Here is a 25,941-nt window from a genome sequence, read left to right as displayed (position 1 = left end):
ACATCATGCTGCAAATAATTGGGTGCTAGAAGAACAGCCCCTAAATTTACTACGATTTTTGTCACAAAGATCTCTACACTGTTACCTCAGCAATGCTAAAAAAACCAAAAAACAAAAAAAATCCAAACCAAAACCTTGACACCTAACCTGCCTTAGGCAAAAACCAATGTGAACAGATGTGCTTTGTACCATGCCTGGAAGGTTGACAAACACTGAAACTCACTTCTCCCTGTTGGTCCAACAGAATCAGAGTAAAGAACCCTCCATGGATTAAAATTTGCTACTAGCCACCTGACACTAAAAGGTAGGGCATGTTAGAAAAAGCCTAGGAGCTCAGAAATGGTTTACAGGGAGAGAGGTGATCTCAGATAGCTAGGATCTATACCATGTAAGGCCTTAAAAGAACAAAATTGTCAGCTTGGTTGCTCCCAGAAGTCAGTAATCTTTTTAAAAAATCATTATTATTTACTACTTGTATTATAATAGCACCCAAAATGTGCTGGGTGCTGTGCAAACATTTAAAGCAGTCCTTGCTTCAAAGAGTTTATAATCTAAATAGATTTTAAAAAAGAGAAAAAAGACGAAATTAGAAGAAATGGGGCCTGTAAGATAGAGTAAGCATGTGTGTCTGTACACATCTTTTGGAATCTGTACATGTGACAGGAGGAAAGGTGTGTGTGGGTGTGTGTGTGTGTGTGTGTAAAAGTATATACATATATTGGCTGACTGAGGGAGTTATATTTATGTTAAAGATTCTGTAAACTATAATGGGTGTGCATTTGTTTGGGTGTTTAGGTGAGATGCACAGTTCACATACGCTGCAAAATTACAGTACCCAAGAATTTCAAAATGAGAACAGATTAATAAACCTTGATTTACCTTGTGCTTGTTGAAGAATGTGGCTGAGAGTATATGCAGTCTTTCTCACATGCTTGTTGAATCACTCTCACTTTTTATTTCAATGAGGGTGAAGAATTCTAGAGTAGTGCAGTTCTCTTCTTCCTCTGTATCTTTTCTTTCCCCGGGGCAACTGCTCTTGGATGCCGTAGTATCTGAATGTATGTTATACTGTGGCCAGTATGCTTAAGTAACTTTGTTAACCCATTTAATCATATTTTAAAAAAATGCTTTGTGAAAAAATCATCTTTATAAAAATCCATTGTAAGTTTAAATTCAAAACAAGTCAATGAGTAGGAACTTCTGTCTAGGCTATTAGGCAAAGATATGGTTCAGACAAATCTCTCTCTCATTATCTACCCTTTATTTCATGATCTCTCAGTATCCTCATATGGCAATTGATACTAAAGAAAAAACTAGTTCTTTTTAATACAGTTACTGTATTTTTAACACTAAAAGTTTAACATTTCTTTGGACAGGAAGAAAAATCACACTAGTAGAGAAGGTTATATTCTGATAGTTTCAGCCTGCTGCTAATTTTGTCCCCAAACTTTGTTTGAACTGTGGAAACATCACGTTACATATGTTGATTATATTTCAACAACTTCTTATCTAAACCTATATGAAACTAATTTGTTAAGTTCAAAATTGAAATAATGTTTAATCATTCTGTTGATCACATGCTGTAGTAGCTAAAATGTAAATTTTTTCTTTGAAATGGTAGATTCATGGCTTCCAAAATGACCTTGATAAAGAGAGAGAGGATGCTCAAAAGAAAATTCGCAAACTGGAAGAGGCTTTGAAGTAAGTGAGACGTGATAAAGAATAATTTTTTTCTTTAAATGTCTCTGTTTTTATTCAAATTCAGTAAGTAGACCATATGCTTTGTGTTTTATAACAACACTCCTATAGTTTAGTTTGGGTCAGCTTTCCATTATAAAACCTTATTTTTAGGGTTTTATTAGTCAGCTGTAAAAATTAAAAAAAAAAAAATCAGTTCATCTGGTTTTAAGTGATAGGAATGTAACAAAATAGAACTTAGTGGTTTCAGATGCTCTATTCCCCTTAAGTAACTCAAACCAGCTTCAGTTTAGAACTGACATGTTTGCAGACCATATTCCTTACTGAAGATTAGTTGTTGTGTACATTTATTAGGGGGATCAGGTTACAATTGAAATGTTCATGTATTGTTGTTGTTTATTTATATTGTGGTAGTTCCTAAAGTTCCTAGGTACTGTACAAACAGGATTCAGTGGTTAAGATGCTAGCTTGAGACTCAGAAGACGTGGGTTCAATTCCCTGTACCATTACAGATTTCCTTTGTGACCTTGAGCAAGTCACCTAGTTTCTGTGCCTCAGTTCCCCATTTGTAAAATGGGGATAATAGTACCCCCCACGGTATTTCCTTATGCTTCAGATCTCTTGTGAGTATAAATATATTAATGATTGGGAAGTGCTCAGATATTGCAGTGAGGGGCATTATATAAGTATATAAGATCGAAAGATATAAAAAAGAGACAGTTCCTGTCCCAAAGAGATTACAATCTAAGTATAAAATGAAAGACAACAGGTGGATACAACAAATAGACTCGGGGAGTTTGAGGAACAATACCAATCTGCATGATAGCAGCCATCATGACACACATCTTCTGTTCCGTTGTTGAGTTTGTAGTAGGCATTATGATAGAGGAGAGTTGGAAGGAGGGATTTGAAGAAGGAAAATGTGGTACCTTTGCACATTTCTATATGGAGCTCCTCCCGTTCAAAAAGGGGGATCATGGGAGAAAGTGTGAAGGTGCTTGTTGGAAAATTTTACAAATTGGTGGGCAAGGTAGGCATCAGTTGCACAGTGGGTCCAGGGATTGACATCTTGATACTGTATAAGATATTATAAGTAGGGCAGGGATATGCCATGAAATCCTTAAAATGAAGACAGATCATATGTGTTAGATATGGTGGAGGATGGAGAGCCAGTAGAGGGTTAGTCAAAGCAATGGCCCAGGAAAATAATTTGTGCAGCACCATTTTGGAAGGATGTAAGCGGTCAAGATGGAATTTGTCACGGCCAGAGAGAAGGAGGTTGCAGTAGTCAAGATGATGAGGACCTGGATGAGCATTTTAGCTGTATGGACTGAGAATAAAGACCAGATCTTAGAGGTGTTATGCAGGAAGAAGGCACAGGTTAACTTATCCGTTTTATTTCACTAAAAAGTGACTACTGGAAATGCACACTAACATTATTTTCAGGAAAGAATCATAAGAAATTGTATCACTTAGATTTAAAAAGGCTGATTGGGATCTAAGATGCTGTATTTGAGCTCATTTTGTGTGTCATATTGCATCTAGTAAGTGATTTTCCAGGATTTGTCCCTTGTATCTGAAGGCAGAATCTGGGTTTAAAACCTACATTTCAATTGTTTTGACATAATACATCTGGTATGACAGCTTTTCACAGTCTAAGTAGCCCATTGTGTCAATGATTAATGAACAAAGTAGACTACCTCATTTAATGTGGAGTAAACCTTTTGTAGTGTCTGATCTAAAGTGTAGTATCTGAGTCTAAGCACAGGGGGCCAAAATTAAAGTCAGAGGCCTGGATTCTAATCTTTGATGTGTACTTTGAAATGCTATGTGTCTTGAAAATTCACTGCCATGCTAATTCAGTAGTGAATTTTTCAAGCTACGTGAAGAGACATGCTGTACATCTGAGTTTAGATTTTAATGTGGGCGACGATTTTTCCAAATTGAGCTATTTAATTGGCTGTTTAAATCTGATAACTGGATTCTCAAATCAACACTTAGGTGTAATAAAAGAGCTATTTATGTTCTTAAGTGGTCATTGGAACATTCCAGCATATTGAGACATCCACTTTTGAAAATGTTGACATGTAATGTTAATTTAGGGCCAGTCATTCTTAATAGTGTTGAGTAGTACCTTAATCTATAAATAATCCTATTGATTTAAAAGAGAAAGAACTGGATAAATTTGAAATCTTTCATTGCAAAGTATCCTCAGTTTTGCTTCAGAGTGAGATGGACAGAGACTGTATCTGATGCATTCTATTGGACTGAAGCAAAGATCTCCTTCATACTTCTCTACTAGTTACATTATTTTTATTGGTGATCAGAAAAATCAGATTAGGCCAGTATCCTTCTGAGTACTCTAGATTTAACAGGCAGGGGATGGTATTGAGATCTTCTGGAGCTGTCATGAGAAAGCCCCCATATCATTTTATATATATAATTTATATTGACACCCAAAGATCCCCAGTTAGGACCGGAGATCCATTGTTTTGGACTTGCACAAACATAGATAAGAGACAGTCCCTGCTCCAGAGAGTTTACAATCTAAATCATCATATAACAGTGTCACCTGACCTCCTAACGCACAGTTCTTCTTCAAGTGACTATACATGTGCATTCCAGTCTTGGTGTTGGTGAGCCCAGCACAGGGTCATTGAAAACTTTTTCCCTCATCTGTATCCATTTGGTGGCTCAAGCTCCCATTGCTGCCGTGCATCACTGCATGAAGGTGTAAAGGGCAAAGCCTCCCCTAAGACCCCTCATTTCCTTCTTACTGCCTGTGACGGTTGTCAGAACTCTGTTCAGTACCAAAACAGTTCTCTCTCTCCCAGCATTTGTAAATATAGTGTGTGTTTATATAGTTAGATTAGTCTTCAGTATATTAGGATAGTAAGTTTTAGTTGTGTTTTAAAAAAAAAAAAAAAAGATTTTGGACTTGTTTTCCTGTTTGCAAGCTAGACATGGTGCAAGATTTGGATGAGTTGTCCTTCAGTCCCTGTTTAGAAAGGCTCTGATCCCATCATCTGTTTTCATGACTTGTGAGTCACTAGGAGTGGAATGCACATGTGCAATCACTCAAAGCAGAAAAAATGGTTACCGACCTGTTCCATAACTGTTGTTCTTCAAGATGTGTTGCAAATGTCCACTCCACAACCCGCCCTCCTACCCCTCTGCATTGGAGTTTTCTGTCTAAAAGGACCTGGTGGTGGTTGGAGGTGACTCCACTCTTTATACCTGCATGCAGTGTGAGCTGCCCCAAAGAGTACCATGGGGGGAGAAAAATTCTGACAACTGAGCTAGAGGCACACACCCCTACAGTATAATAGACATGTAGAAAACATCTCAAAGAGTAGGTTACCGAAAAGTTTAGTAACTTTTTTTTTCCTGAGCAATGGAAAAGAACTTATCTCTGGGCAACAGATAACCTGTCCCCAGGTGTGCCCCAATTTTATCTATTCTGGACTATGTATTATACCTGAAGTCTGAGCTTTTCCTTGTCACCATTCAAAGTGATCTATCGACATCTCAACGTACTGTTTTCGGTTGGCAATTGAAAATTCTTCAGCCATTCCACTATTATAAGATTCCTCAAAGGACTAGTTAAGATATCTCCACTAGTCAGAAAACCTGTCCTGATCTGGGATCTTGGAGGTGACAAAGTTAATGGATGTTCCTTTTGAATAACTGGGAGAGTGCTTTTTAATTTAACCTGTTGCTGAAGACATTTACAGTTAAAAATGTCAGGTCATGTCAGACTTAGAGCCAACTGCTCACCATGGCCCACATGTGCCTGCGACTGATGGGCCACACGGCCGCGTGCACCTACATGGTAAGCCGTGCCTGGCTTCATCTGAGGGCCCTGCAAATGTGGCTGGCCTCGGTTTACGTTCCCAGCAGGCACCCCCTGGACTGAGTGGTTGCGGTGCTGAGCCATGTCCTCGCGTCTCTGGACTAGTGATGGGATCCCAAGTCAGTGCTGCAGGGAGTCCCCTTCGTCACCCCAGGCCCCCCTGCTCACTTTGATCTCAGACACATCTGATCTGGGCTGGGGAGCCCATCTGAACAAGCTCAATACCCAGGGCCGTTGGTTGCAACACGACCTAACCCTTCAAATCAATGTCCGGAAGCTCAGAGCAGTTCGCCTGGTGGTGCAGGTCCTGACGGGCAATACTGCTGCAATGTGCTACATCAACATGCAGGGCGGTGCTGGGTCTTTGGCCCTTTGTAGGGAAGCACTTAGCCTCTGGGACTTTTGTTTGTGGCATGCCATTCATTTACGGGCTGCACACTTGCCCGGAACCAAGAACATTCTGGTGGATCGCCTTGGCAGATCCTTCTTGTCTCTCCATGAATGCTCACTCCATCTGGAGGTGGTCAGCCTAATTTTCCGCAGGTGAGGAGCTCCCCAGGTGGACCTGTTAACATCCAGACAGAACAGGAAGTGCCATGTGTTCTGTTCTCTGCTGGGCAGGGACAAGGGCTCCGTGTCGGATGCCTTCCTGATTCTGTGGTCAGGAGCATTGATGTACGCCTTCCTGCCAGTGCTGTTAATCCACAGAGTCCTGCTCAAGGTGAAGCAGGACAGAGCCACCCAGTTGCAGCTTCCTCTAAGGCTGGGTCTACTGTCCCAGAACCATGTGACCCTGCTGCATCTGAACTTGGCAGCGCTTTACTTGATGGCCTTGTTTCCGTGTGGCTGAGCGGGAAAGAACGGCAGTGTTCCACCGGTGTCCAGCAGGTCCTGCTGGGCAGCAGGAAACCCTCCACTAGGGCTACCTATGCGGCTAAGTGGAAGCGGTTCACGTGTTGCTGTCGTGGACCGGATGAAGGGTTGCCTAGTGTCTACCCAGAGAATCTCATCCTGAATCATGGTTTGCATCTGCTGCTGGTATGAGCTGGCGAAAGTGCCCCTGCCAGCGATCGTGATGGCTCACTCGACTAGGGCTCAGGCATCATCGGCGCAGGCATCATTAGTGCATGTGGACGCGTGCCCACGTACAATGGAATGGACATGAGCAACATATCTTGACGAACAGTTTCGAAAGGTAGGTAACCATTTTTTTTTCTGAGTGTTGCCTGTATATATTCATGTTATGTCCACTTTCCTCTTTTCCTCAGAGTTTTACTCTCCAAAGGACTCTGGGGTTTAACAGAAGGAAATGAGGCAGTAGGGGACCACATGGCCTCTAGAAACCTCATCTCCAAATACTTGGCTCTGTGAGGTGGTGCTTTTATAGTTTCAGTGGGGACACTGCTTTAGAAAGTTTTTGAAGCTTACTGGTGCCAGGAGTGCATCCTACTAGTGTGAATGTGCAGTGGCATCTCTCTCGAGGAACTACAGTTAATAGTAAGTAATCTTTCTTTCTCCTTTTTTCAAAGGTAACTGAAATAGTGTAGAGAATTGGCACACACTGCACTGAAAAGAGATACATTGCACCAACTAAGTTTTGAATTGAGTTTTCATCTTGATCAAATTTTCAATTTACAACAAACCCAGTATTTTCTGGGTGTATGAATGATTTACACACAGCAGATGCAATTGTGACAAGTTTTGCTTCTTCCTCTTTTGATTATGTAGAATACTATTTCCATATGTTTTAGCCCAATTTATTTTTTGCCTAACTATTTCAAAGTTACAGAAATAATTTTCTTAAAAAAGCAAAGATTATTCTGAAACAAACCAGAAGTTTTTTACTAAAAACTGCACGGTCAATTTTATACAGTAAGAATAGGCACAAAGCAGAAGTCTATACATCTTTATTTAGATAATCCCTTAAGTATTTGAAATAAACAGGGAATAGTTCAAAATGCTCAATACATTATTAAACTAGAACTTCCAAGCTTTCGGTTGTCTATACTCTATATCTTTTTGTATTTGTGTGGGGAGCACATTCACTGTAACTATTTTCACCTAAATGTATTGCAATGAAATTGTTTCTTCTTCGAGCGCTTGCTCATGGCGATTCCAAGTTGGTGTGTGCATGCCGCGTGCACAGTCGTTGAAAGGTTTTCCCCCTAGTGGTACCCTTCAGATTGGCTGTGGAGCCCCCTGTAGTTGCGCTTCATGGTGGTGTAGGTAGGTCCCTGTCTCTTCAGTTCCTTCTTACTGCCAGTCTTACGGTCAATGGAGCTGCTCTCTTCTCTTGCTATGGCAAGCGATCCCCTACTGGACTTTCTCTTGTTGTATCTGTAAATAGTTAACTTAGGATTAGTTAGGTTTCAGTAGTTTTATAGTTAGTTAAGATAAGTTTCACTTGGGGATTCCCCTCCCCCCCCACATTCATCCCCTCCCAGGGACCGGGGTATGCCTGGGTCTCGGGTTCAAACCGTGTCGGTCCTGTCAAAAGCCTATGCCCAGAGGAGACCCACCCGACTCCTGTATGAAGTGTAAATTCTGAGAAGTGTAAAATCTGTAGAGGCTTCCTCCAAAGAACTAAAAAGAATCGGGACTTCAGGCTAAAATTGCTCTTCATGGAGTCAGCCCTCCACCCCCAGCCGACACAGGCACCGTCTGACCCCAAGCCCAGCACTTAGGTGCAGAGTGTGCCACCTGTGTAAGAGAGGTTGCAGCGCTGAGAAAGGACTTGGGCTCCGGAGACCCTTGGCACCGCCACTCCCCGGCGCCGAAGACCACCTCCAGTGCGAGTGCCTGGCACTGCTCCCATATACTGGTGTCTAACAAGAAGAAGACTGACAGAGGTCGCTCTCCCACTAGAGCAGTGGAGCGAGGAGTTGCTAACGGGATGCATTCCGCACGGAGACACCCTGCTCCGGCTCAACAAAGCTGGCACCATCAACTCCAGCCTTGCAGGAGGTCTGTCGAGTCCGGTTCTTGTGGAATCCCCAGTGCGGGAGATTCAGGTGGAAGAGTTGGATCTTCCCTCCACCCCGGACACCTTTGAGGTGTCCAGGGACCCTATAGCTATGAAAACACAGTCCCCTGGCACCACAAAGAAGCATTGTGCCTTACAAGGGCAAGCCATCTATGATGCAGCACCATTTGCCCTCGCTTTGGCACCACTCCCTGGCACTGTCTCGCTCTGCACTGCTTTGGTCACCAACGTTGGAATCATCATCGGACTCAGAGGTGGAATCATATGAATCTATGCAGAACCCTCACTGCTCTCAGCACAGATTGAGACAGGAGGAGGGGCAGCCATTGCCTATGATGCCGTGGCCACCGCAGTGGCAGGTGCCGGCTCAACGGCCCTTTTGGACCCCGTGGGCCTGCCACCATGTCCAGGGTCCAGGGTCCAGATCACTATCAGTTGTATGAGAGGCACAGGCCGCTCCATCATCACATGTAGACCAGGAGCCTATGCAAAGCCATGAGACTGGTGCCCTGGCCAGCACAGAGGCTGAAGTGGTGACCAGCATGGGGCCGGAAGCCGGTGCCTCTCCTGGCGCTGCGGAAGATGCATCGTGCAGGATGATCTCCACGAGCCAGAGGGACAGGAGGACCCAGTGCCCCCATGGGCATCCTCCTCATCCTCCCCTGATGAGGCAGTGGCTGGCACATCTACCACACTATTGGCCACGGGCAACAGAGCTCACCAGGAGTTGCTCAGAAAGGTGGCTCAAAATTTGGGCATGCAGATATAGGAGGTGTCGGAGGAGACCGACCCTACAATTGACTTTCTGGTGCCTGAAGGTCCCTCGAGGTAGCTTTGCCCCTCATTAAGATAATTCAAAATACTACCAAAACACTGTGTCAAATGCCCGCCTCTTTCCCTTACTGCCAAAGGGTGGAAAGGAAGTACATTCTGCCTTCAAAAGGCTATGAATTCCTTTTCACACACCCTCAGCCGGGCACATTGGTTGTGGTGTCTGTGAACAAGAAGGAGAGGCAACGGCAACTGGGATTGACTCCCAAGTCCAAAGAAGAAAAGAAGCTGGATCTCTCTGGCAGGAAGGTGTATTCTACCAGGGGGGCTTCAGCTTTGCACCACCAACCAGCAGGTGGTACTCAGCAATTACAGCTTTTAACTCGTGGAATACACTGTCCAAGTTCTAGGAGCTGCTTCCGTCTGACTCAGGATCAGAGTTTGCTGCCATTCTCGAAGAGGGAGAGGTCATTGCGAGGACCTCCTTGCAGGCCTCTCTGGTTTCTGCTGACTCTGCAACCTGGATGATGTCAACAGCCATAGCCATGAGAAGGAGCTCATGGCTTCAGGCCTCGCACACAAGGTTCAGCAGACAATTCAGGACTTGCCCTTTAATGGCTCAGAGCTTTTCTTGGAGCAAACAGACTCTAAGCTTCACAGCCTGAAAGACTCACAGGCAACATTGAAGTCTCTGGGGCTTCATACACAAGCCCCTCAAAGGAAACATTTTAAGCTGCAGCCTACCCCTCACTTCTATCGTGCTCATCCTAGGCAGGATTACAGCAGGAAGCAGGGCAGGAATAATCACCGGAGACCTCCTCAGTCCTCCTCTAACCAGGGCCAGGGCTTGGCGAGGCAGTCCTCAACCCCTAAGCAAAACTTTTGAGGGTGCGCCCGGGGGTGATGCACCAGACCAGATCCTGAATCCTTCCCCGCCCTTTCGTGAATCATCTATCCCATTTCTACCATGCCTGGTCGCAAATCACCTCAGACCAATGGGTCTTGAACATGCTAGAATTGGGATATTCTCTCCAGTTCTGTTCCCTCCTGCCTTTTTTGTCCCTCTTCAGTGACCCTTCTCATGAGCAACTCCTCATGCGGGAGGGGCAAATGCTCCTGCAACTCCGGAGTTCAGTGGTAAGGGGTTCTATTCCTGCTATTTCCTCATCCCGAAGGCCAAGGGTGGGCTCAGGCCTATTTTAGACCTGTGAAACCTCAACAGAGTCATAAAGAAGATGAAGTTCCACATGGTCTCCCTGGTTTCCATTATTCCCTCCCTGGATCTTGGGGACTAGTACGCCACCCGCAACTTGAAGGATGCATACTTTCATGTGTCTATAGTTCTGCCCCACAGGTGGTTCCTCCACTTCGTGGTCAACAACACCCACTATCAGTTTACGATTCTCCCCTTCAGCCTCTTGGCGGCCCCTTGGGTGTTCAGTCCTAGCCGCCTTCCTGTGGAGGTGGCAGGTGCAGGTATTCCCATACTTAGACGACTAGCTAATCAAGGGCCACTCCAGGGCACAAATGGAGGACCACGTGAGCCTAGTTCTGTTGACATTGAACAGGATCGGCCTGATCCTGAATGTGGCAAAGTCAACTCTAGCCCCAACTCAGAGGATAGAGTTCATCGGTGCTCTCCTAGACTCCGACCAAGCCAGAGCATTCCTTCTGGAAACCCTCTTTCTGGCCGTGGACACCATCATAGAGAACTTAAGACGATACCACACTACTACAGTGTGAAATTGCCTGAAGCTGCTTGGCCATATGGCCACTTGTATGTGTGTAATACAGCACACCGGGCTGCAGCTCCAATCCCTTCAAGTTTGGCTGGCCTTGGTATACAGGCCAAACTGAGACTTCCTAGACAAGATAGTCACACTTACTCCTCCAGCTATTGATTCCCTCCTATGGTGGCTTGACACACAAGCAGTGTGCATGGGACTGCCCTTCTCCAGGACCCAACCCTCGCTGTCTCTAGTCACGGATGTGTCAGTGATGGGATGGGGGGCGCACCTCAGAAGACTCGGGACTCAAGTTCTCTGGTCCCAGACAGAACTGTCGCTGCACATCAACGTCAGGGAGCTAAGAGTGGTTCGCTTTGCTTGACATCTGGAGGGCAGATGTGTATCAGTATTGACCGACAACACAACAGCTATGTTCTATATATACAGACAGGGTGGTACTCACCCCTGTCCCTTGTGCTGGGAAGCCCTCAAGCTGTGGGACTTCTGCATTGCTCACTTGATACCTTCCGGGATCTCAGAACTAACTGGCCCATCGTCTTAGCAGGTCCTTTCACAACCACAAGTGGTCCCTCTGCCCGGATGTCATGATCAACATCTTCCAAAGGTGGGGATTACCCCAGATAGACTTGTTCGCAACATGGCACAACAGGAAGTGTCAGTAATTCTGTTCTTTCCTGAATCACAGCCTGGACTTGCTCGCACTCACCTTTCTCCGCCCTTGAAAGAGGCACCTGCTGTATGCATTCCTGCTTGTACACAAGGTCCTGCTGAAGGTCAGAAGAGAGGGAGCTGTTGTTTAGGATTAATTTAAAGTGAATGGTAGTGATTTTGTCATTGAATAGATATCAACATGAAGTGTAACACTTGTTTCTGAAGGTGCTTTTGGATGAAGATAAAATGGTGAAAAATGCTACTGAATGTTTTCGGTCTTTAAAGATTCAAATACACTTTTCACAACAGTGTAGTGTCCTTGCCTACGTCCAATATGAATATCTACATTCTGCCTACATAAATATTTCTAGCTTTAATTCTGGTTGTGGTGCACAACCTCTGGTTTTCATACTGCCTGTGAAGGTGTTCCCATATGGCCCCTCATTTACTGGATAACATAAAGAGCTACAAAGCTCTTATGGTTGAAAGGTATAGCTTTGGAAACTATTGTGTTGTCTTGTGTCTATAGATAGCCTGTGGTAATAGGTATGAAAGATGGTGTGAAACTGTGGTTGGATAACATACAAGTAAGAGGTGTAAAACACGTATCATGACTCTTGTTATGATCCAGTACTCAGGCTTCAGTATATTTCTGGAGGAGCAAGTGCCCATGAGAGTGAGTGGTGGGGATAGATTGAGCACATGCCCTGAATTGAGGAAAGCTCATTCATTGTTAACTCTGCAAGGCTCAGTGAGTACTCCACTTCCACAAATTAAAGCCACTCCTTGACTCTCGATATCTGACATAATTTTATTTTTAGATATTTTAAAATATTAGGAAGTGTGAATCTTTTTCTACAACTGCCAGAGAGTCTTTTCCTTATGTTTACGCGATCATTTGTAAAAATCAAGTATCAGAGGGGTAGCTGTGTTAGGCTGGATCTGTAAAAGTGGCAAAGAGTCCTGTGGCACCTTATAGACTAACAGACGTTTTGGAGCATAAGCTTTCGTGGGTGAATACCCACTTCGTCAGATGCATGTATTCACCCATGAAAGCTTATGCTACAATATGTCTGTTAGTCTATAAGGTGCTGCAGGACTCTTTGCCGCTTTTGTAAAAATCAGTAACTTACAATAGGGTGTCCCAGCTCTCAGTACAAATCAGCAAGATCCAACTGTTATGTTAGATTTCTATATGAGAAATGTTTTGTTTTGCTGTGTTTCTTTGAGTATTTTTGGGATGAAAGTAAATAATTACAAGCTAGTCCCTTAAAAGAGAGAGAGAGTAAACCTTTATAAAACAACCCTATCTCCCCTTGAGACAGGAAAAAAAATATTTCACTCTCTTCAATAGAAACCATGCCTTGTGGGATTGCAGCTCAGAACACACAAGGTGTGTCAGTGTTTTCTCATAGAGTTCTTTGATCTGGATGCACTTTGATTCTGAAGTGGCCACAGGATTACATCTTAAGTCGCTAGTCAACTGGAAATGCATAGAAAAGGAAATGGTAGGCATTTGGGGAAACTTTTAGTGGTGTGACAGCAGGCAGTGTTGTTGCAGAGCTTCAAATACATCCAGGTAAATTCATGGTAAAAGTGATTTGAGACTGAGTGTGGAGTAGTAAGCTTCTGCAAATCTAAAGATATAGTACACTTTAAATAAGGCTGCCGTAGTTTTAATGCAGTTTTCTACTGAGTTCAAATTTAGATCATACTTCACTCAAGTTGTTTTCATGGATTTATGCTAAATACCTGAGGTCAGAAACATACATTAGCAAACGGTTTGCTCTGTAATATTTAAAACTGCTACAAGTGTCCTGGTAATCTTAATTTATATGTAATACAGGCTCTACTTCTTAGCCATCTCCTTCTAGCTGAAATTGATAGGGTTTTTTTCTACAAGGTCATGTAAATTTGTTTGTTCTATAGCCAAAACCTTAGTATCTGTTTAATTATTTAGGTAAAGGGATTGTTTTCTTGGTCTGTTTATGCTGATTGCGTCATAATAGTATGTTATTGGAGGTGGGTGTTAATAGGCTAAAGCCTCATGGTTCTAGTTATTTTTACTGTGAATAATGTCAGGGGAAATAAGAGAAAAGGTATTATTACTATTTATAACATTCTAAGCTATGGGCCAAGTAAGCACAGACGTTTAAAAAGGAAGAAAAATGCTCTATACATTTGTTACTAATGAAAATGCCTTATATGCAAGGGAAAAAAACCCTATGAGAAATAGAAAATTTGCTTTACTTATCTTCATGTAACACTAAACTGTCTCCTGAATAGTTTCTCATAACAGTCTAATGCCCTGCTCTGTCTCTCCACTGATAATCTGGACACCTGTTGATCTAAAATACTTGTATGGCCTCCATCACCATAACATCTGAGCAACTCATCATCTTTTAATGAACTTATCTTCACACAACATCCTTGTGATATAGGGGAGTTTTACAGATGGTGAACTGAGGCAGAGATGATAGACTAAGCGTCTTGCCCCAGGTTTTATAGGAAGTTCTTCCCGCACAAAATCCAACCCCACTGTAGAGTTGGAGCACACTCTGTCTGCCATGGGTTTCTTTCTGGCCAAACTCTGTCAGTAAAGGATGCCCCTAGACCTGATAGTCTTGGTGCATTGCATTGTCATCACTATTTCCCATCTCATGACTAAAACTGCATTAGTGCATTAGCTTATTAGCTTTTATAGTAAAAACAATTCAGTTTAGTTCCTTCTAATTCCCAATGCCAAATATCCTGATAACACAATTAAAACTATTAACTAAAAAACACAAGTATCCTAAAAATCTATGGTAAAATTGGAAATTCAGATTGAAGAAATTTTAAAACTTTGTTACCCAAAAGTGCTTCTGAAGATTGGAAGTAAGGAGGGTAGCAAACATAAAGGGAACAATGTATTATGAGTCTAATCCAAAGTGGAAGTTAATGGAAGTTTAGGATCAGGCCCAAAATCAAACAGAAAAACTATACTAATATTTGCAGATGATCTCTTCCAACTGCCAAAATGCTAAATAAAGCTGACTATAGTATTTCACGAGTTTTAGAAGATTAGGATAAATGAAATGATGCAGTGTAGCCTACTGATTATAGTGGATGGCTCATTACACAAAGTAAAAACTATTTCCCCATGCTAATTTTTCCCCTACTGTTACACACGCCTTCTTGTCAGCTGCTTGAAATGGGCTGTCCTGATTATCACTACAAGGTTTTTTTTTCATGCTGATAATAGCCCACCTTAATTGATTAGTTTTGTTACAGTTGATATGGCAACACCCATTTTTTCATGTTCTCTGTGTATATGCATCTTCCTAGTGTATTTTCCACTGCATGCATCCGATGAAGGTTATAGCCCCTGAAAGCTTATGCCCAAATAAATTTGTTAGTCTCTAAGGTGCCACAAGTACTCCTCGTTTTTTTTTCTCCTGAGTAGTGAGAGTAGAAGGGGCTACAGCAGCAGCACTGTACCAGTTTTCCTTTCTTGATCAGTATGCAGGTCAGCATCACCGAGTGGCTGATCCCCCTAGTGTCCATAAGATCAGGCTCAAAATAGAGGTACTGATTGTTGCCCTGTCTTACCCCTGTATGTTTTTCCAGTCCACTCTGTCTTTCTGTCAAGGCACGGTACAAGGTAGTTAGGGACCTTCTAGGTTACTTGTCGTTGTTGACTGATATTACTGTGCTATTTGCTATATATTTGCATAGGGTTGTTGGTTTCTATATTTACATTGATTTGTTCTACTTAGTTTTTTCCTATCTGTAATCATGTCAGTACACCTTCTAAGTTTGTGGGGTGATGCAGGGAACCCTTGCAAGGGGGCCAGTTAAAGCACTAATCTTAATGTGTTAGGGAGCATTCAGTACTCTTATGGATTTCAAAATAGCTGGCCTACTGCAGCTGGTAGAGGCTTGACCGGATATGGGAGGGCCTGAACTGTTATGATAGAGGTCTAGGAGGCCAATTATGGATTGGTAAGTGTGAGAAAGATTGCAAGGACTACTGTTACTGTTAATTTGGTATGTGCCTTCTTTCTGCTGTGGCCATTGTTTGACAATTTTTAAAGCACTTTGGGAGTGATATTTACAGGTATTCAGGCACCCAACTCCCATTAATTTATTTGTATAACTCTGTTCGAGTCTTTGCAACTTCAGAAAAGTGGTTAGAGAGGAAATCATTGGCCAGAATTAAGCCTAGGAGAGAATTTAAGGATTCTTTCCCCAAGACATACAGCTAGTTAGTGTTCATGACAAAGGCCTGAGGACTATCAAGCTTGTTTGTAATCCTTATTATTGTTATCCTGCAAAGTAATTTTTATATGTAACATGCACACTACCACAAGTGATACTCTGGTTGTTACAGTACATTGCAGTATAGTGGTGGAATCACCTTTCAGTAGCATGTCAGAAAGTTTTTCTAAGTATATGTCCTTTCTTCATAGAATCATAGAAATATAGGGCTGGAAAGTACCTTAAGACATCATCAAGTCCAGCTTCCTGCACTGTGGCAGGACCAAATAAACCTACACCATCTGTTAGAGGGGTTAAGTCAGCCTGCTTTTAAAGCCTCCAGTAATGGAAGTCTATGCCGGAGCTTAACTACCCTTATAGTTAGAAAGTTTTTCCAAATATCTAACCTGAATCTCCCTTGCTGCAGATTAAGCCCATTACTTCTCGTCCTACCTTTAGTAGACATGGAGAGCAATTGATCACCATCCTTTTTATAATAGCCCTTAACATATTTGAGGACTTGTTATCAGGTCTCTCCTTGGTTTTCTTTTCTCAAGACTAAACATGCAGTTTTTTTCACCTTTCCTCATAGGTCAGATTTTCTAAGCCTTTTATGGTTTCTGTTGATCTCCTCTGGAGTCTTCCCAGTTTGTCCACATCTTTCCTAAAGCGTGGCATCCAGAATTAAACACAGTACTCTAACTGAAACCTCACCAGTGCTGAGTAGAGTGGGACAATTATCTCCAGTGTCTTATGTACAATCCTCCTGTTTACGCACCCCAAAATATTAGCTTTTTTTGCAGCTACATCTCATTGTTGGATTATATTCGATTTGTGATCCACTATAACCCCCAGATCCTTTTAAGCAGTACTACCACCTATCTAGTTATTCCCTACTCTTTGTGTTCAGTCTTTCAACCAGTTGTGCACCCATCTTACAGTAATTTCATCTAGACCACATTTCCCTAGTTTGCTTCATCTGTCAAGCAACCTCTCTGACCTCTTACCATTGTCTTTTATAAGCGCACATCAAACAATCTCTCTTCCCTTTCCCAGCGCTGGAATAATTTTTATAGCGGGGGTGCTGAAAGCCAACAAAACTGTAAAGCAGTGGTCCCAAAACTTTTTACCTTGTGTCCCCCCCACTCCTGTCCGCAAAACCCGCCCCTCACCCCAGAGCTGTGGCTGGGAGCAGGGTCGTGGCTCTCGAAGGCAGGTGGCTCAGTCAGGGGTAAGAGGGCTGAGGCTGGAGCCACAGCTGGGAGTGCGTGCAGAGCCCTGGACATGGGGCTGGGAGAACAGCCCTAGATGCGGGGCCAGCAGCAAGGTGCAGGACCCAGGGTGCGGGATCCAAGGTGTGTAAAACCTGGGGGGTGCTGCAGTACCCCCTGCAACCTTTGTTCCTGTGCCTATGCTCTTTCCTGTATGGTTGTGGAGGATCTTCTTTTGTTTTATTTGGTCTTTTTGGTAAATTTTTCAAAAGTACCTCCAACTTTGACAAGTGCTTAGGCACTTACTCTCCTAAATGTTGTTGAAAATCAGTGGGACTTAGGCTCCTATGACTCTTACGTGTTTTTGAAAATTTTGCCACTTGTCTTAGATTATAAAATCATTTGGGCGGAGACTGTGTTCAAAGCTCCATGTAAATTTACGGCACTATATAAATGATTACCATCACCATATATAAAATAATGCTTTTGGTTACGGTCGAACTTCTCAGGCTAGGGGTGGCCTATTTAGATTTAAAAATGAATAATTTTGTTTAAATCCAATTTTTTAGTGAAGAGTACTCCTTAGCCTGTAAGTGGTGTTGCTGAGTTTTGTTAAATGAGTTAAGTTTTTTCCTTAAACCAGGGATCAGCAACCTTTTAGAAGTGGTGTGCCGAGTCTTCGTTTGTTCACTTTAATTTAAGGTTTCGCGTGCCTATAATACATTTTAACGTTTTTTAGATGGTCTCTCTCTATAAGTGTATATATTATATAACTAAACTATTGCCGTATGTAAAGTAAACAAGGTTTTCAAAATGTTTAAGAAGCTTCATTTAAAATTAAATTAAAATGCTGCTCTTACACTGCCAGCCCGCTCACCCGTTGCCGACCTGGGCTTCCGTTCACCTAGGCCGGCAGCGGGCTGAGCGGGGCCTGTGGCCGGGACCCTGGCTGGCAAGGGGCCGGCGGCCGGGACCCCAGACTGGCAGTGGACTGAGCGGCTCAGCCCGCTGTCGATCTGGGGTTCTGTCCACCGGCTCCTGCCAGCCAGGGTCCCGGCTACAGGCCCCGCTCTGCCCGCTGCTGGTCTGGAGTCCCGGCCCTGTCCACATAGAGTAGGTACCTACCTTCTCCCTGGTTCTAGCCATTCTCTTCCTCTCTCTGCACTGAGATGAGGGTGGGAGTGCACTGAGAACAGGGCTGGGGGTGAAGGAGCAGGCTGGGGGTGGGGTGTTGTGGGTGGTCAGGAGTTAGAATGAGGGAGGGGGCACAGGGTTGGGGCAGGAGGTTTGGGTGTGGAGCGCTTACTTGGGCAGCTCCCATTTGGTTCGAGGGATGCAGGTAGGAATGGGCTGTGTGTGTGTGTGTGTGTGTGTTCTGGAGCTCCTGTTTGGTGCTCAGGGTGTGAGTGGGGATGTGGGGGGTGCAAGAGTCAGGGTGTGGGGGGCTGGTTATGTGTGGGGGGTGCCAGAGTCAGGGCTGGGGTTGGGGGTGTGAGTGCAGGGGTCAGGGCATGGGGCTGGGTGTGTGTGAGGAGGGGTGAGGGCAGAGGGCTGGGGGTGTGGGGGGGTGCAGGGGTCAGGGAATGGGGCTGGGGTGTGGGGGGGGGTGCAGGGGTGAGGGCAGAGGACTGGGGGTTTGTGAAGGGGGTGCAGGAGTCAGGGCAGAGGGCTGGGGGTGTGGGCTGGGGTCGTGGGGGTGCTCCCAGCCCCTTGCCCTGAGCGTCTCACGGCACGGGGCTGGATGGGATATGCCCTGATTTCACCCCCTTCCCCAAGTTTCCCAGAGCAGAGAGCACGCTGCGGCTCTGCTTTTACCTCTCCCCCTCCCTAGCATGAGCACCCGGGCACACAGCAGCGTGCCATTAAAAATTGGCTCGTGTTTCGTGTTTGGCATGCGTGCCATAGGTTGCCGACCCCTGCCTTAAACTAAGAGAAATAATCAGCAGTTACTGTTCATAAAGAAATACAGTATCAAGTAGTTTCCTAATCTTTGCTACTCAATATGACTATGCTTCATTTCCTTAATGTTATAATATACACATTCTAATTTTTTTTCTGAAACTGAATCTTTCCTTTTTACACACATTATTATAATACATTTATTCTACTTGTCTTATTTATATGTGGTCCCCTCATCTCAAAAAAGATTACTGGCATTAGAAAAGGTTCAGAAAAGGGCAACTAAAATGATTAGCCGTTTGGAACAGGTCCCATATGAGGAGAGATTAAAGAGGCTAGGACTTTTCAGCTTGGAAAAGAGGAGACCGAGGGGGGATATGATAGAAGTATATAAAATCATGAGTGGTGTGGAGAAAGTCAATAAGGAAAAGTTATTTACTTGTTCCCATAATATAAGAACTAGGAGCTGCCAAATAAAATTAATGGACAGCAGGTTTAAAACAAATAAAAGGACGTTCTTCTTCACTCAGTGCACAGTCAACCTGTGGAACTCCTTGCCTGAGGAGGTTGTGAAGGCTAGGACTATAACAGGGTTTAAAAGAGAACTGGATAAATTCATGGAGGTTACGTCCATTAATGGCTATTAGCCAGGATAGGTAAGGAATGGTGTCCCTAGCCTCTGTTTGTCAGAGGGTGGAGATGGATGGCAGGAGAGAGATCACTAGATCATTACCTGTTAGGTTCATTCCCTCTGGGACACCTGCCATTGGCCACTGTCGGCAGACAGAATACTGGGCTGGATGTACCTTTGGTCTGACCCGGTATGGCGATTCTTACGTTCTTATATGAACTTTACAGTATTTTAAACTATTTTGCCTTGGCTGGTAGGAGAAAATATGTCCATTTGTTATATTTCTAGCAAAAAATTTATTTACAAAAATAACTTCTGATGTGCAAATGATTTTTGATCAAAAATGCCAAAATACTGAATGCTTTAGTCCTTTTGATGCGTCCGTTGGAAATGTTACTTATTCTTTCCAGGATGGGGTATACTTACTAAGAACCTGTCAAGATCAACAGTGTGTTACTCACAATAAAGAGCAAGATGAACTATATTCCTGTAACCATAAAATGTCACTAAACTGTTACCTTTCCTTTGTACTGTTTCTCTTGGTGCTAAATACCATGGTAAACTCCAGACCATTATGTTCCCAGTCTTGTAAAAAAAAATTGTGTGAAGTAGTCATTTAAGGAAAAAAAATTTCCTGACTGCAAGAACTTCTTTAAAAAACTGAACCCTAATTAAGAATTTTATTGAAACTGATTAAAATGAGGTAGGCACAGTATTTTCTCGGAACTCCAGAGGTGTTGTATGTTCAGTATAAAAATACAATTCTCGTGGTTGATAAATACGTAGTTATATTCAAAATTCAAATATTGACAATTTGATGTTAGGGTAGGATCTATAACCAATGCTATGCCAAGGATTTCACATTAAAATTACTTTTGTCCAGTGCCAATTATTCACTTTCTGCCAGTAAAAATGAACGTACTTCAAGGGTTGGCATCAGTCCATACTGGCATACAAAATACAGCTTAAAAATGGACACGAGGCTTCAAAGAGGAAAGTGAAATTAAATCTATGAAGTGTAAATGGAAGTAGCAGAATGGGGATACACCACAGGGTATGACATTGGAATGCTGATATTATCCATATTCTGTAAACTAGCAGTTCTCAAACTATGGGTCTGGACCCCAGTGTGGGTCATGACCCTGTTTTAATGGGATTGCCAAGGCTGGCGTTCGACTTGCTGGGGCCCAGGACCCAAGCCTAAGCTCCACTGCCTGGACCCAAAGCCAAAGCCTGAGCCCCACCGCCCGGGACCAAAGTCCAAGGTCTTTGGCTCCAGGCTGTGGGGCTCAGGCTTTGGCTTCAGCCCTGGGCAGTGGGGCTCAGGTTACAGGCCCCCTGCCTGGAGCTGAAGCCCTTGTGTTTTGGCTTTTCCCCTTCCCACCCCCTAGCTGGGGCGGCAAGGCTCAGTCTTCAGCTTTGGCCCCACCACCCCGGGCAGCGGGGCTTGGGTGGGCTCAGGTTTCGGTACCCCCTCCTGGGGTCGTGTAGTAATTTTTGTTGTCAGAAGGGGGTCGCGGTGCAATGAAGTTTGAAAACCTCTGCTGTAAAGACATCAGAAGAATAAAGGTGAGAAGCAATATCAATGATATGAGCTCCAATTCTTTGAGTACTAAAGGGGAGCATTCTGAGTCTGTATGAAGGCAATTGCCTTGAAGGACATTTTTCCAGATATTTGTTCTTCTCCAGGCCCATAATTACTGCAAGTATATTTACATAACTAGGGGTGAAAGGAAAGAATAAGGTGGAGTGGGTTATATAAACCATGGAGCTAGTATTTATGCTGCCTTTTCAAGATCTAAACAAAGCATATCTTGAGATCATCTTCTAACCAGGGATCGGATCTACGAGTTGCAATAATAGTCTGGAATCCAGAATATGCTTGTGATTGCACAGCCACATAGAACTTTCACCTTGAGAGAGTCTCTATGTACTATTTTATAGGTGTGTATGAAAATGTGGAAATAAGAACCTTAAATTTAGACTTCATACCTTCTCTCTTCACAGTGTAATTTTGGCATTGCCAACTTTTGTACTGTAGCTGCTTCCCTCATGAACAGAATATAGTGGTGGTTACTTACATGCCCCAGAAACAGTCATGGGTCCTGATCCAAAACTTTTCCACTTTTCCACTCTTCCACTGAGTGCCTGATGAACCAATTAACATTATTTTCTTTGTACCACTCATATCATAATGTTCCTACAATTTTTCACTTCTTCTGATCTTACAAATATACATGGTTGAAGAAAACAAATTTGAAAGAAATGACACGAGAGAAGCAGAGTATTGTAACATTGCCTCTACAGGTACAATCTTTGCAACTACACATTCTTTTTTGAGTGCTTGCTCATGTCAGTTCCATTCTAGGTATGTGCGCATGTGCATGGACCCTTGTGCATAGTGGTCGGAGATTTTTGCCTTAGCGGTATCCATAGGGCCGGCTGTGGCGCCCCCTTGAGAGCCATGCTCATGCATCGGTATATCAGGCGCCGCTGGCCCTATGTCCTCTCAGTTCCTTCTTTCTGCCCGTGGTGGTTAGTTGAGTACCTATCCGCGCATAGCAAGGACTAGCGGTTTCGTGTCTTCTGACTTTGAGCCTTAGGGTCTTGTAAATAGTTGTTTATAGTAGTTAGTGTTAAGCACTTGTTAAGTGTAGTTAGAAGTTGGAGTCCCAGCAGGGACTTCACTCCAGGCGGGATGTGCCCCGGTCTCTGGGATTTAAGTCCTGTGTGGTCTGTAACAGGCCTATGCCTGTAAGTGACCACCACAGCAGCTGCCTTAAGAGCTTGAGGGAATTAGATGTGAAGGACAAGTGTTGTATTTGTACAAATATTTGACCCAGGACTCGGAAAGAATGGGGTATTCGTTTGTGGGCTCTCCTTATGGAGGCTGCCCTTCGTCCAGTTTCCAAGCCGTCCCACCAAGTCTTGCTTAGTACCTTGGCCTTGGTGCACAGCACACCCCCAGTACCGGGCTGTGTCCAGAAAGAAAATGAAGAGGCACGGCTACCCGGTACTGGGCAAGAAGGTCCAGGGGGCATTGGGCAAAGGACCCAGGTTGGGCTGCACTGCCACTCCGGAACCATGTGGACATGCCTCCCTGGTCGTGGCCCTCAGTCACTTGAAGGATCCACCACCAAATCCCGGGAGCGATAGGGGATCCAAACTTCTGGCAGCATCGACGCCTTCCCAAGCTCTCCCGGTGCTGAGAGCGCAGAGGCTTTTGTCTGTGCCCCTGGAAACTGCAAAGGGCAAGCCAACTGCTGAGACCCCTCAAGGCAGCGCTCTACATCTCAGTGTTGCAGCCTAGATCCTCTGGGCCTCGCCTTCAGTCACCGGCACTGCGATTACGGTACCCGCCATCTTGACACAGATTGCCGGTCTCTGTGCTACTGGCACCATTCACCCTTCCACCGGTCATCCTCTTGGCTCAGATCTTGGTCGCCTGCCCCATGAGAGCACTCTCCATTGTGAATCCGGTCTCCCCGGCCCCAGCACCAGTCCCCTTGATACCAGCACCGATCCTACCACTCCGAACACCGGTCTCCAACGGCGACCATCAGCAGGCAGACGCAGGCATTGACGGCCAGCATAATCTTCCAGAGGTGGTGGTGGTGGGGACTGTCCAGACGGACCTTTTTGTGTCCAGGCAGAACAGAAAATGCCACATGTTCTGTTCAATCCAGGGGATGGACAGGAGCTCCCTATCAGACACCTTTCTCATTCCATGGTCGGGGGCGCTGATGTTTGCCTTCCCGCCAGTGCTGTTGATTCACAGGACCCTTGTGAAGATCAAGCAAGACAGGAAGAGAATTATTCTAGTGGCCCCCGCGTGGCCTTGCCAGCACTGGTTTGGCAAGTTGCTGAGCCTTTCGGTAGCTGTCCCACTGCAGCTGCCCCTCTGGCCAGGTCTGCTGTCCCAGAGCCACAGCAGCCTTTTGCACCCGAACCTGGTGGCACTGCACTTGATGGCTTGGCAACTGCATGGCTAAGTATGGACGAACGGTGTGCTCGTCCCGTGTTCAGCAGGTCTTTTTGGGTAGCAGGAAACCCTCCAACAGAGCAACTTACCTGGCCGAATGGAAAAGGTTCACGTGTTGAGCCTCGGAACAGTGTATCTGGGCCGAGCAGGCCCCACTGCAGGAGATCCTGGATTATCTGCTGCACCTCAAACGCCAAGGTTTGTCCCTGTCATCGATCAAGGTCCACCTGGCTGCAATCTCGGCTTCTATCATCCATTCCAAAGCAGGTTGATCTTTGCTCTTGACATGATGGCATGGTTTTTGAAAGGTCTGGAGCATCTCTCCCCGCACGTCCGGGATCCTGTCCCTCACTGAGACCTGAAGCTTGTGCTGTCGAGGTTCATGGGGGCCCCCTGCTCTCTCCTGCTTCTCTCCTGGAAGGTTTCATTCCTGGTTGCGATGTCAGCAAGCAGGGTGTCCGAGATCAGGGTGCTTACTTCGGAGCCGCTCTGTATGGTTTTCTACGAGGATAAGCTCCAGCTGCGACTGCACCCAGTGTTTCTTCCCAAGGTTGTTGCCCAGTTTCATGCTGGCCAGGAAATACACTTACCCGTCTTCTTTCCAAAGCCTCATGCGTCAAATGAGGAGCGCAGGCTGCATACCCTGGACATCAGGAGGGCACTGGCCTTCTACATAGATAGCGCAAAGCCATTCCGTAAGTCAATGCAGTTGTCTTTTGCAGTGGCAGACAGAATGAAAGGTTGCCTAGTTTCTGCTCAGAGGATTTCATCCTGGATCACTGCCTGCATCTGCTACGGCTATGAGCTGGCGAAGGTGCCTCTGCCGGCGACTGTGGCAGCACACTCGACTAGGACACAAGCATTGTCAGTGGCCTTCCTGGTGCAGGTGCCGATCCAGGAAATCTGTCAGGCTGCTACCTGGTCACCTGTCCACACGTTCGCGTCTCAATTATGCGCTTACCCAGCAAGCTCGAGACGATGCTGGCTTTGGCAGAGCAGTGCTGCAAGCTGAAAGACCGTGAACTCCGAGCGCACGTCCATTGATACTGCTTGTGAGCCATCTAGAATGGAATCAATGTAAGCAAGAATTCGAAGAAGAAAAACGGTTACCTACCTTTTTGTAACTGTTGTTCTTCAAGATGTGTTGCTCATGTCCATTCCATTACCTGCCCTCCTGCCCCTCTGTTGTAGTTGCTGGCAAGAAGGAACTGAGAGGGTGTAGGGCTGGTGGTGCCTTATATACCTACTCATGAGCGCGGCACTCAAGAGGGCGCCACAGCCGGCCCTATGGATACCTGTATGGCAAAACTCTCCAACAACTGTGCACATGGGCGCGTGCGCGCACCTAGAATGGAATGGACATGAGCAACACATCTCGAAGAACATCAGTTATGAAAGGTAGGTAACCATTTTTTCAACTGTCAAAAGAATACATGCAAGTGGTCTAGTTAAGTGCTTCATGACATTTTTTACTCTGTCTTTTTCTTCCCTTTTTTTTTACCTGTCTGGAGAGCCAAGGCTAAGCACTTTGCAAGTGCTGATGATACAGAGCAAATGTTCACCAGCTGGCTCATTTAAATTCACTCCATAAAATTGTTTGTTTACACAAGAAACTAGCAACACCTCTTTTCTCTGTTGCCTGTCTAGTCTTCATCCAATCTTGTTTAAAACTAAGAGCTTTGTATAATGTCACTGTTTTGGGGGCTATACTTTCCAGAAACTGACAAAGCCCATCTACAGACAGGCTTGCATTTTTAAACAGCAGTTACTAAAACATGCTGATACTGTTGTAACTTTTTTTGTGATCTGTTTCAGATGACATACCAGAATATCCTCACATTCTTTCAGTCAATATTATTTCCCCCAAAAAACTGAGGGGACATGGCCATGGAAATTCCAATAAATATTTAATCATTGTTAATTTTATATTTAAATTTTTAACCTGTACTGTTCAGATATTTGTTGTTTATGTTTTGGAGTTTCTGGACAAAATTCTATTCCATTTTATACTGGGCTAAATCTAGAATAACTACACTGACTTTGAGATTTGCACTTTGGATTTTCATCAGCATAATAGAGAAGTAAATTTTGTGCAATATGTTTTTAATTCTTTTTTCTTAAGTGATAATTCAGAAACTGTAGTATTGTATGTTGATTATACATTTTGCATAAAACATATGACTTTTGCAAAAGTTGGATTTTTGAAAATTTCATGTAGAAATGCAGGAGGTTATATTTCTTAATTAACAGTAGGGCGTGGTTAAAGCTCAGAACT

At 44.3% G+C, this 25,941-nt stretch overlaps 1 protein-coding gene across 4 annotated transcripts in view; it reads left to right on the top strand.

The window, feature by feature from the left end:
- The window catches only part of CEP112 (centrosomal protein 112), a 357,759-nt gene that overhangs the window by 99,791 nt on the left and 232,027 nt on the right, over nucleotides 1-25,941 (top strand). For all 4 annotated transcript variants that reach the window (XR_014714068.1, XM_084647481.1, XM_084647480.1 and 1 more), the window contains one exon: nucleotides 1,622-1,701. Coding sequence is in view for 3 of the 4 variants with exons in the window: in XM_084647481.1 (XP_084503607.1) it covers nucleotides 1,622-1,701 (80 nt within the window). In the remaining variant the exon portion in view is untranslated. The remainder of the gene's footprint in view (nucleotides 1-1,621; nucleotides 1,702-25,941) is intronic.

Source organism: Lepidochelys olivacea, assembly GCF_965140295.1.
Source record: "Lepidochelys olivacea isolate rLepOli2 genome assembly, chromosome: 14".
Taxonomy (NCBI): Eukaryota; Metazoa; Chordata; order Testudines; family Cheloniidae; genus Lepidochelys; species Lepidochelys olivacea.
The sequence above is the reverse complement of the archived record's forward strand: the minus strand, read 5'-3'. Positions and strand labels throughout refer to the sequence as shown.